The 12,666-nt window shown below is 36.9% G+C and overlaps 1 protein-coding gene across 7 annotated transcripts in view; it reads right to left on the bottom strand.

Moving 5' to 3' along the window:
- Positions 1 to 230: 230 nt before the first annotated feature.
- The window catches only part of ralgapa1 (Ral GTPase activating protein catalytic subunit alpha 1), a 319,967-nt gene continuing 307,531 nt past the window's right edge, over positions 231 to 12,666 (bottom strand). For 4 of the 7 annotated variants that reach the window (XM_060829079.1, XM_060829081.1, XM_060829087.1 and 1 more), the window contains exon 40: positions 231 to 1,662. In XM_060829079.1, the coding sequence (XP_060685062.1) occupies positions 1,514 to 1,662 (149 nt within the window). In that variant the 3' untranslated portion in view covers positions 231 to 1,513. Of the gene's footprint in view, positions 1,663 to 2,851; positions 2,968 to 12,666 lie in introns of those variants that run through there. The other 3 variants (XM_060829088.1, XM_060829082.1, XM_060829084.1) reach the window with 3 other exon arrangements.

Here is a 12,666-nt window from a genome sequence, read left to right as displayed (position 1 = left end):
ACATTTATTAAAGCAAGCATTAGCAATACTTTGATACTTGAGAATATTTCAATAATGTTGAAAATGGAAGGGTACAAATAATTCATTAGTAAATTGATGGTACATTAGATATTTATTGGTTTCCCTTTGTGCTTTGACATTTCTCAATATAGCCAGACATTTCAGAGTTCTGAAAGACTACATTATAGCATTCTCCATTTAAGACTTGCTAACAAAAATTTCCACAAGTAGACATGGTAAGAATATTTTTTATTGCAATATTAAACAGCGCATCTTCAGCCATTACAAATTTTTATAGACAACTACATAAATGACAATACATAATATATTTTATCATATGGTATTTACACATGCAGTTAGTAATGACATCATGCTACATACTGTTAGTAGTAACATTGCAAGTCACCTACAAAATTATGTTTCCTTGTAGGAAAATACATTTGATAAGCTGGAATATGCATTTTGTTGCATTTCAGCAATTTAAAGTTGACTCAATTCAAGTTGAACTGGTTATACAGACACACTTAAATGATCCCTTTTCTCCTTAATGAATATATCACAGAAAATTGAAAACATATTTGAGTGCAAATCCTGTAAGAGTGCATATCCAAACGCATCCAGAATTCTCATCATTCCAGCAATAACTTGGCCTCTTACCAGATTTCACCTACAGTGGTTTTTCTACAGTTTCTTGGTTGGAAGCCATGCACAAGTAAATAGTTTAACTCAGCAGCATCTTCAGCATTTTTAAGATTATATATATTTATATATATATATATATATATATATGTCAGTGTTTAAAATAAAAGCAAGTCCATATATTTTCTCTTGATTTTCTTTTGTCAAGCTATGTTTTATAGCTGAAATGCTAAGAGACCATTTACATTCCTTGGAAAATTCATACTTATAATTTAAAATGAAAATATTCTGTACATGTTTTGTGCCATAAGATTGATTTGGTGAATATATTTTGAAACAACTTTACATCTACATAAAAACTGAAAACTTACTATACATTCCTGAATTGTGCACAAGTAATCTGAAATGTTTCTACTGTAAAACAAAACTGTACAAAGTACACAATATACAGCCAAGCAAGACTGCTGTAATTTCCTAGTGATGGTACCCGATAACAAATGGGTCATTCAACTTAACTAGCCAAATACAATTCAACAAGAAAATGTTTTTCAAAACAGTAAGTGTGATTAAAAGTGCAGTAAATATACAGATACGTAATCAAGTAGGTGCAAGGTAGTTGCACTGTACAACCAAGCATAGATTAGATTGCTAAAATATATATTTTGGTAAGCTAAAAATAGAACTCCAGTGTTCTTAATAAAAAGTAGTTTACAAGAAACAGGTATTAAACTGCATATGGAGTGGTAACACACAGTTACTAAATTAGCAAGAGGGAAAACATTTGGCTTAAGCAGTAAAATAATAAGTAAAAAAAAGAACACATTGATTTATGGCTAGTAAATTAGGAGTGTAACTTTTTGTTATGATGTGGTCGTTAAGATTTATTAGCCGAACCAGACGAGCGCCGCAATTTCATCGACATACGACTTTTGCTAGCACGAGGTGACATTGGAGAGGCTAAGTCGATCCCGTCCGCCCCCTGTGCTGCAGGACTTTCGGCCTGCTGACTCTCTGGGCATGAGCCTGCAAAACAGTACAAGGAAAATATTATTTATATACAAGCTATTGTTGGGAATTTTCCGTCAACTATTGCTCTTTGTAAAGAGATTTAAAGAACTTTAAAGAACTTTTAACTTTTCTGAGGCTTATACTAAATGTTTTCAGAATTTTACAAGCTTTTGAAGTGCCATAAGCATGTTTGGAGAATTTATTTAACTCATGCATACTTAATTCCACTGAGAAAGGAACAAGGATATGCATGCTCCAAAGAAGAATAGTAAATGTGAGCAATCAAATAGCTCTCAGCCAATACCAGAAAAATGCAAGAGCAAGAAATTAATTCCATGTTAGAAAGTGACTACACAGTGTCAAATGAACCAGTCCTGATTTAGTGAGAACAAAAAGAGAAATGGATTTTCTTCTGCAGGGCTTCATAAGTCAGCAGAATTCATTAATGAATTAAAATGAAATGGTTTGGGCATGACATCATTGAGATTAAACCAGAAAGACACGTTTTCTGTTCTGAGTAAAGATGGAACTATGGAAGGTAAAAAGTAAAAATACATTCAGTATGAAAAAACAATGTCAAAAATAACATACCAAAAAAATCCTAACATAAATTTAAAAGCAAAAAAAACTAAACTCGGAAATTAGGCCTACCAATTTAGCACATTGACACTGAACTGTGTATTTATTACACAAATTACAAAGTATCTGAAATGATATAGAAGCTTGACTAAATCTGCAACATAACTGATTGCAATTAAGCTTAATTAAAGTCAATTAATTTGGACTGATGAGATTGATCATAAAATGCATTACAACAATACCATTGTTGCAAACCAGAGTTTTCTTGGAGGCATGTTTGGTTTAGCTTATGTAAACCTCAGTGAAAGACTCAGAACACATCCGAGATAAATTTCAAATGAAAGGCAAACAACTTGGCTATGTAATTAAATCTCCATTCACTCAAATGAATAAAATATAATTTTGACTTTAAATTAGCAAGAATAAATTACCTCCTCTCCAGTCCAAATTAAAGTATTATCTGGACTGGAAATGTAATTTAATGAAATTACTCAAAACTACAGAAATGTATTGATTGGTTCCCTTTTTAAAGAACATGTAAACTAAATATTTATAAGTTATAAATATATTTAGGAGCTAGAAATGACAGGCTGAAGGAAGTTTTTTTTAAATTTTGCACAGCATACCATTCATAGCTAGCGTGAAAGACCTTCCGTTTCAAGCCTTTGCCCTTTACCTTGATGAGGCCAATGTTTTCTAGTGGAGGTTTGGGAAGAAGAAGAAATATCACAGCATTTCTTTCTTTAAAGTGAAGAAAATGAAGCAAAAAATGAATTGGACAAGAAGGGGAGAAAAGGGAAAAAGAGAACAGGCGTGAGAAATGACACAAATAGTAAAAGTTGAAGGGTATTAATAATAAATGTGCAGAACAGAGAGATAATGAGCAGAAATCCTGACGCCAAACCCACCAGCTACTTCAAAACAGAAGTTACAGCTGACAATTACACAGTGGACAAAGCACGATATTCAAAGAACAATAACTTGAATATTATATACTCTTTAAAAAACCAAAAGAGACATATAGTAGAAATGCACAATTAGATTTTCTTTGCTTTGACTTTTCAGGCTATGCCAGAGTCAGATTTAAAATACGAAATATTATGGTTGGAGCAAGCATATTGACAATAAAAAGAAGATCCATTAAAACACTACACCCAAACTGGAAGTCTACACATCTCTTAACAGCATTGGAGTAAGCACCTACATGTAAAAGAATTTATTTCTGAGTGTGTCACACAACAGTAAGTATATCTAGGAAGGGATGTGTCTTGAAGCATTCCATTGACTCAAGATTCTCATTTCAGTCCAGCAATTTCAATCGAGATGTTCATATTATGGAGGTTAAGAGTCTCCAGGGACTGTACTTCAATAGGAAATGTTAGTTAACATCAAAACATAAAATCATGGTTTAGTTTTAAATGCTTGCTGAACATGCTGGATTCTACTGAGAAGAGCACATTCATTAAAATACAAATACAAAATTATATATTCAGTGTAAAAATCTGTGGGATGCTGAATAAACAATTAAAAAGTATCAGTTTACAATGATAATTTCCTTACATATTACTATTTAGCTAATACTTGCAAGTAGAAACAAAGACAAAAATATTCATATAATATTCAAAATGCTCATTATTCAAATTAAGTGTTCAAAGAGGTACATAATTGATCGATATGGACTTCAGTATGGCATTCGACAAGGTTCCCCATGGGAGACTGGTTAGCAAGGTTAGATCTCAGGGAATACAGAAAGAACTACTGATTTGGGTACAGAACTGGCTTGAAGGTAGAAGACAGAGGGTGGAGGTGGAGGGTTGTTTTTCAGACTGGAGCCCTGTAACCAGTGGAGTGCCACAATGATCAGTGCTGGGTCCACTACTTTTCGTCGTTTATATAAATGATTTGGATGTGAGCATAAAAGGTATAGTTACTAAGTTTGTAGATGACAACAAAATTGGAGGTGTAGCGGACAGCATAGAAGGTTACAAAGGGATCAGAGTTTAATTCAGATAAATGCGAGGTGCTGCATTTTGGGAAAGCAAATCTTAGCAGGACTTGTATACTTAATGGTTAGGACCGAGGGAGTGTTACTGAACAAAGAGACCTTAGAGTGCAGGTTCATAGCTCCTTGAAAGTAGAGTCACAGGTAGGATAGTGAAGAAGGTATTTGGTATGATTTCCTTTATAGGTCAGAGTATTGAGTACAGGAGTTGTGAGGTCATGTTGCGGCTGTACAGGACATTGGTTAGGCCATTTTTAGAATACTGTGTGCAAATCTGGTTTCCTTCCTATTGGAAAGATGTTGTGAAACTTGAAAGGGTTCTGAAAAGATTTACAAGGATGTTGCCAGGTTTGGAGGATTTGAGCTATGTAGAGAGGCTGAATAGGCTGGGGCTGTTTTCTCTGGAGTGTCGGATGCTGAAGTGTGACCTTATCAAGGTTTATAAAATCATAAGGGACAGGGATATTATAAATAGACAAAGTCTATCCCTCTGAGGTAGGGGAGTCCAGAACTAGAGGGCATAGATTTAGGGTGAGAGGGGAAAAATATAAAAGGGACCTAAGGGGCAACTTTTTCATACAGAGGATGGTGAATGTATGGAATGAGCTGCCAGAGGAAGTGATGGAGGCTAGTACAATTGCAACATTTCAAAGGCATCTGGATGGGTATATGAGTAGGAAGGGTTTGGAGGGATATGGGCCGGGTGTTGGCAAGTGGGACTAGATTAGGTTGGGATATCTGGTCGGCATGGACGAGTTGGACTGAGAGGTCTGTTTCCGTGCTGTACATCTCTATAACTCTATGGCACTGCAGCAATAGGAACAGAGTAATTGCTATAAATGCCAGAGCATTTATGCCAATTCATGTTGGAATTATAATTTCCCATATCAGATATACCGACATGCCTATTTCAGGTAGGTAGATAGAAGAGGGATAAGAGATCAATGTGACTATTTTAATAAATTAAGTTTTAATGGTTGCTCTGCTTAAAAAGAACTTTACTTAAAAGAGGAAAGATCAATTGATTTAGGATCCAAGGCAGTTAATAAACCTGCAGCCAAATCCAACAAGATTGTTTGGCAAAATGACTGAGAACTTAATCTAATGGCTGCCTAGTTTACGTCAAATAAGCTTGAAAAAGCTGTTAAGCCAACAACTGTTCTGTGGAGAATGTTAATTTACTCACCACAGATGCATTCATAGTTATTTATGAAGTTAGCACTTTTCCAATTAACAAGAGCATTCTCTGCAGCTGTATGGAGAAAATGTCCCATTGAATCTAAACAGATTATAATTCCTTCTCTGCTCAATCTCCAAAATTAAGTGGAAAGCCTTATTCGGAATACAATTTCAATTCTTGAACAGCAGTCAAGCACATTTTAACTCAAACAGTTTCATTATAAAACACAAAGTAAAGTAGGAATCAGAGTAAAGGAAATGCTTTAAATTCTCTTTCAGGAGAGTCACCATGCACATCACACTTTGTTTTGGAGGGTAGTAATTCCCAAATGTGCAAATGTGGTCGTCGTTTCATCTGCTGGAAGATTCCATAACAGTAGATTAAATGAATGATCCAATGATTTTTTTTTGTTAGTAGATTGAAGCAGGAATAATGACTGTGACATTAGGGAAACTCTATCCTCCTCAGACTTTTAGCATCCAATTGAACCAAACTATAGACTACACTTATATTTACTGAAGAATGAATAATGCTAGGTATTGAAGTTCCTGAAAAATTTAGGTAACAATTATAATTTAAACATTTTCAATTATGAAAGTGACACTTCAACTGGGTCAAAGACACACTTGCAAAGTGAGGTGGACCCAGAGATAGCAACACTCAAGACAGCAGATGTGAAGAGAACATGGACAGACAACAGCATCTAAAATAATTATTCAGTCCAGTTTCAATGCCTCAGAGTTTACCAACAGTGTTCTGACAGAAATCAAAGCACCACATCATAGCAAAAATAAATCAGTGATTGTCTAGGGAATATTTTACTTCCTGATCTTTCAAACCTTGTCTAACTTGGTAATAATTATGTTCTTACAGGTCGGAATAAAGTTTGCTAGCAATAATAAAATTTATTGGGGGTGTCGTCTTTATTAATTATAAATTGAAAAATAAAAGGGTCAGATGCTGGGTTGTGCTTGCAGAATGTGGAAGCTCTCGGATGTCAGTATGGTCTAGGGAAAATGCATCTGCAGTAAATGTATGCAGCTTCAGGAATGTTGGTTTAGTCAGAGTTTCACACTGAGCTACAGACACTGCAGCACATCTGGGAAGGATGAAAAATGGCTTGCACACTTTGCTCCAGATGTCTACACCCTCAGTGTGTTCTGATTTGGTCACTGGCCAGGACAATGTGACCCTAAGTAAGGCAGTTATAGAGATTGACAACATTAGAAGTAAAAGAAGCTCAACCTTTGCAACGGTCCAACAGGTTCAGTGAGCTTGCAGTCAGTACAGAGATTAAATTAGGGGCTGCAGGGTGGATGAGCAAACTGACCATTGTATAGGAGTCCATTAACACAGGGGTAATAATTAGGAATACAGTGGTATAATCAAGTGGATAGAAATAGTTCTCTGCAGCCAAGTTTAAAAGCTCAGATACTAATTTGCCTGACTGGGTACCAGGGTTTAAGACATCTGCTCTGATCTGGAGAGGAACTTGCTGCAGGGCGTGTTCCATGCAGGTATTAGGTATGGCTATAAAACAGCTTCTGTTTAGGAAACAAAGGCAGCCAGGAAACAAATTGAAAAAGCAGAATCCCAAAGGTAATTGGGATTGGTACCTGAATTGGTACCTGACACATGAGCAAATTGACCTATGGCGAATAAAATTCTAGTGCTCCAAAGATTGGTGTGGGAAACGGGTTTTGATTCTCAGAGCACTGATTGGGTCAGTATTGAGTAAAGTAGGAGCCTTAACATTGGGATAGTCCTCATCTGATCTATGCTGAGGTGAGTGTTCCAGTGAATCATAATATTAGGGCTGGAGATAGGCCTTTAAACTAAATGGAAGGTGAATCGAATGCAAGAAGATGGGATTAAAGAAAGAAAACAAGGCAACAGTTAAGGTGGCAATACAGGAAGTGATTATCAGAAGCTGGCAGGAAGGGACAGACATATAAACAAGAATGTGCTGGCAAATAAGCCAAAGATTGCAAAAGATGACAAAAAAAAATGAAAGCAAGTAGTATTAGTAACAATAAACAAAGTGACAGTTCAAATAGCAATGAACATTTATGATCTGATAGTCATTACAAAGACATGGCAACAAGATGATAAAGGCCAAGACAGAAACATTCAAGGGTATATGACATTTCAGAAGGGCAGGGAGCTAAGTAAAGGTGAAAGAGTAGCTCTGCTAATTACAGATGATATTTGTACAATAGAAATAAGGATCTTAGTTCTAAAGGCCAAGATGTACAATCAGCTTGGGTAAAGAAAGAAACAGCAAAGGAAGGTAAGTTATGTGTGGAAATAGTTCATAACTTCTTAATAGAAACCATGCTGTAGGATGATGCATACAAGAAGAAATAAGGGCAATTATAGAAAGATATGGCAATAATCATGGGTGATTTTAATATGCATGTAGATTCAGCAAATCAGATTGAAAAAGGTAGCTTAGGAAATGAGCATTTATAGTGTTTTCAGGATAATTTCTGCAGCCAAACAGAGAACAAGTAACTCTAGAACTGGTAACAGATTAGATTAGATCAGATTACTTACATCGTAGAAACAGGCCCTTCGGCCCAACAAGTCCACACTGACCCTCTGAAGAGCAACCCACCCAGACCCATTCCCCTACATTTACCCCTTCACCTAACACTATGGGCAATTTAGTACGGCCAATTCAACTAACCTGAGGTGGGCATTGAACCCAGGTCTCTGGTGATGTGAGGCAGCAGTGCTAACCACTGTGCCACCCATTAATGTACAATGTAATGTACAATGAACTGAGATTAGTTTGTGGCCTCATAATAAATTCATCCCTAGCTAGCAACGATGATCAAATGAGTGAATTGTGTACACAGTTCAGGGCAGAAGAGTGGGTCTCATGCTAGTGTTTTATTTTTAAGTAAGGGAAATTTTGGGGCATGAAGGAGCAGGCTAACATGAATTGAGAAATTAGATTAAGGGATAGGTCCATGGAGATACAATGGCAGAAATGTAAGGAGATATTTCATACCTCTGCAGATTGTTATACTGAGCATGTCAAAAGACAGAATGAAATCTCACTTAACAGATCATTTTTAAAGTTGGTTAATGTGTGGTGGTTAGTCACTATAATATATTCATACATGGTTGCATATGTTCTTTAACAAGAGAACATAAGTTTAATGCAGAAAAAGAAATGAACATAGTGTTATTCAAAAAGATAAAACAGTTAGAAAGATCATAACACAAACATCAAAATAAAGTTTCAACCTGTTTCCCCAACAGTACCCATTACAAAAGCACAATCTCTGAGAAATATTGCTCACTTCTGAGCTTGTTAAATCTTTACTCAACTAACACTTTCCAGTTTCCTTTTGTTGGGCTATTGAGATCATTTAAAAAAAAAACTCCTTTCAGAGTCTGTTGGCATGAACTTTTCAGAGTTATGATAGCCAAAACTTTCTCAAATTAACAAATGAAAGACACTTCCAAAGTGTCCTGTCTTGGAAGTTCCACAGGCTAGGAACCACTTATAATGATATGACTGGTCCCTGTGAACTGACTAGCTTCTCCTGCCTCCTGTTCTGAACTCAACTCTGCATACTTCTTAATTTAAAAGCTTTGAACTTACTGGTTTTGTGTTTTCATTCTGCCTATCATAAACCCAACAATATAAATATTTCATCCATTAACACTACAGGGATTTTCCCAGATACTACACTGAAATCACATGCTTTCTGGGAACTGATGGTTGAGGTCACTGTTCCAAATTTACTTCCTGGTCTTTTTAATAGAACTAACTCACATTCACCTGCCTTTACTTTGAATATGTTATACATATTTGTAAGATATATTCCAAGGAGAAAGGCATACTTCAAGGAAAGGATACACTGTTCTTCACTATATAAGGATAGTATCCAGGAGTATCAAATAAAAAAGCACATGCTACCACCTACATTAGTTGCAGATCAGAAGATTGGATAGAACATAAAAAATAGCAAAGAAAAAGGATAAAAGTAGCAAGGAAAAGAATAATAATGGAAAAATTAAGAGTATGAGGGAAAGTTAACTAGAAATATGAAAACAGTTAAGTTTCTACAGATATTTAGAAATGAAAAAAGTAATGTAAATGTTGTTTTTTTTTACACAAGGAGAGTCTGGTGAATTAATAATAGTTAATAAATAAATGGTAGATGAATTGAATAGATATTTTGCATCTGTCTTCAATGAAGATGATGCATATAATTTTCAAGAAATAAGTATGAATTAACAGTTTAAAGGGAGTAGAACTAAAACCTGACATGTCCCCACATCATAATGGAAATCATTCCAAAGTCAAAAATCCCTGTCAAGATATTATTTTAATTTTCCAAAACTTCCTAGATTCTGAAAAGGTCTGATGTGATTAAGAAATAGTGAATGTAAATCTGGTATTCAATAAATTTGGGATGCAGAAACTAGAAAACCACAGGTCAAATATCTGTCACAGGGAAATATGTTGGAACCTATTACAAAGGAAATTGCAGCAGGCATTTGGAAACTTGTATTCAGATAGGGTCAACATTCTTTCATGGAAGGGAAATACGTTTTGACTAATTTGTTAAAGATTTTCAGGATCGATCAAGCAATGTGAATTAAGGGGAATCTGTGGATGTGGTACACTTAAGATTTTTAAAGAGAAATTTATTAAAGTGCCACATCATGTGCCACTGCATAAATTAAGAACTCCTAGTGCAGGGTAACATATTGCCACAGAGAGGGGCTCAGTTAGATATCAGGGACTGGCAAGTAGGCATAAATGGGTCATTTTAGGTTGGCAAAATTGAATATGAGGAGTGCCACAGGGATCAGAATTGGGAACTCACATTTTCACAATCTATTAATGACCTGGATGACAGAATCAAATAGATGGTGCAGAAACTGAAACTACTGGAGAAACTCAGCAGGCCTGGCATTATCTGCAGAATGATTAGGCAAAAGTGAGGACCCCAGATGCTGGAAATCAGAGTCTAGATTACGAGTGGTGCTGGAAAAGCACAGCCGGTCAGGCAGCATCCAAGGAGCAGGAAAGTCGACATTTCGGGCAAAAGCCCTTCATCAGGACTGAAGGCAGGGAGCCTCCAGGGTGGAGATCACTTTGCAGAATGATTGCAGAGTTAATGTTTCAAGTCCACCACCACTGTTCAGATCTGATAGTAGTTAAGAAAAACCAAATTTATGGTTGATTTCATGGAACCATAGCATGCCTACATTGTGGAAACAGCTGAAAATGTGTTGCTGGAAAAGCACAGCAGGTCAGGCAAGTTATTTGACACATCGAGTCCACACCGACCCGCTGAATAGCATCCCTCCCAGACCTACTCCTCTACCCTAACCATGTAACCCTGCACATCCCATACCTAATCCACCTAGTCTCCACACCTTTGGACATAATGAGCAATATAGCATGCCCAAACACCGAATCTGCACGTTTGTACTGTGGAAGATTTTCTGAAGACACAACGGTAGGTAGGAAAGTAAGTTGCCAAGAAGACATAAGGTATCTACAAAGAGACACAGATAGGTGAGTGGGCAAAATTTTGGAATATGGAATGTAGTGTGGGAAAATGTGAACTTGTCCATTTTGGCAGAAAGGTAAAAAAAAGCATATTACTTAATGGGGAGAGAGGGCACAATTTTCAGTATCTTATATAAGCTTCCCTTTTTTTCGTTAACAAATTCTTGATATCTCTTGACATCTGGAGTTCCCTGGACTTGCTGCCTTTGCCCTTCACTCTTGGAAGAACACGCTGTCGCTACGTGCTCACTGTATTACTTTTAAAAGACTCCCAGTTTCCAAATGTAGACTTATCTGCAAGTAGCTGCTCCCAGTTTATTTGCCAAATCCTGTCTAGTGATACTAAAATTGACCTTCCTCCAATTTAGACACAACATTGTCATTATCCTTTTATCTGGAGTAAAGTATGTAGTTTTGGTCCCCTTATATCACCTGGATGACTCCCAGCATGGAAGGATTGTCTTGAAGTTGGGACTCTACTCACTGGAGTTTAGAAGAATGAGAGGTGATCACACTAAAAATGCACAGTTTTTAAGGGGCTTGACAGGATAAATGCTGAGAGGATGCTTCCCCTCATGAGAGTGTCTAGTACCAGAGTACACAGTCTAAGAATAAAAGACCGAGATAGAGTCATAGAGATGTACAGCATGGAAACAGACCCTTCGGTCCAACTCGTCCATGCCGACCAGATATCCCAACCCAATCTAGTCCCACCTGCCAGCGCCCGGCCCATATCCCTCCAAACCCTTCCTATTCATACACCCATCCAGATGCCTTTTAAATGTTGCAATTGCACTAGCCTCCACCACTTCCTTTGGCAGCTCATTCCATACACGCACCACCCTCTGCACTTTGGTCTTTTTTATATCTTTCCCCTCTCATCCTAAACCTAAGCCCTCTAGGTCTAAACTCCCACACCCCAGGAAAAAATCTATTAATCCTATCCTTGACCCTTGTGATTTTTTAAACCTAAGGTCATCCCTCAGCATCGGACGCTCCAGGGAAAACAGCCCCAGCCTATTCAGCCTCTCCCTACACCTCAAGTCCTCCAATCCTGGCAACATTCCTTTAAATCTTTTCTGAACCCTTTCAAGTTTCACAATATCCTTTCAAGGAGCACTCCAAGGTCTCTTTGTTCAGCAACACTCCCTAGGACCTTACCATGAAGTGTATAAGCCCTGCTAAGTTTTGCTTTCCAATAATGCAGCACCTCACATTTATCTAAATTAAAGCCATTAAGTGCATTGCTTTTGGGTATTGAGTTTTAAAAACTAAATTGCACAATATTTATTTTGTAAATGTGGCGATGTTGAATATTTTGAGCATTGCTTTCAATCTGCCACACCTCAGCTCACTGGCCCATCTAATCAAGAGGTAACCTTCTTCACTGTCCACTACACTTCCAATTTTGGTGTCATCTGCAAACTTACTAACTGTGCCTCTTATGCTCGCATCCAAATCATTTGAAGAGGATTTTTTTCTGTCAGAGGGTTGAGTATCTTTGAAAGATGTTACCACAGAATCTGTGTGGGCCGAGTCCTTGTGTATATCTAAGGTTTAGATAGATTGATTCTTGATCAACAGAGAAATCAAAAGTCCTGGGGAATACACAGGAATATGATCATGAGGAACAGCCATGATCCTATTGAATGGCAAAGTATGCTTAAGTGGCTAAATGGCCCACTCCCATTCCTATTTCTTATGGTGTTATGGTCT

Source organism: Hemiscyllium ocellatum, chromosome 8 (genome assembly GCF_020745735.1).
Source record: "Hemiscyllium ocellatum isolate sHemOce1 chromosome 8, sHemOce1.pat.X.cur, whole genome shotgun sequence".
NCBI classification, from domain to species: Eukaryota; Metazoa; Chordata; class Chondrichthyes; order Orectolobiformes; family Hemiscylliidae; genus Hemiscyllium; species Hemiscyllium ocellatum.
This window is presented reverse-complemented; position numbering and strand designations above follow the sequence as displayed.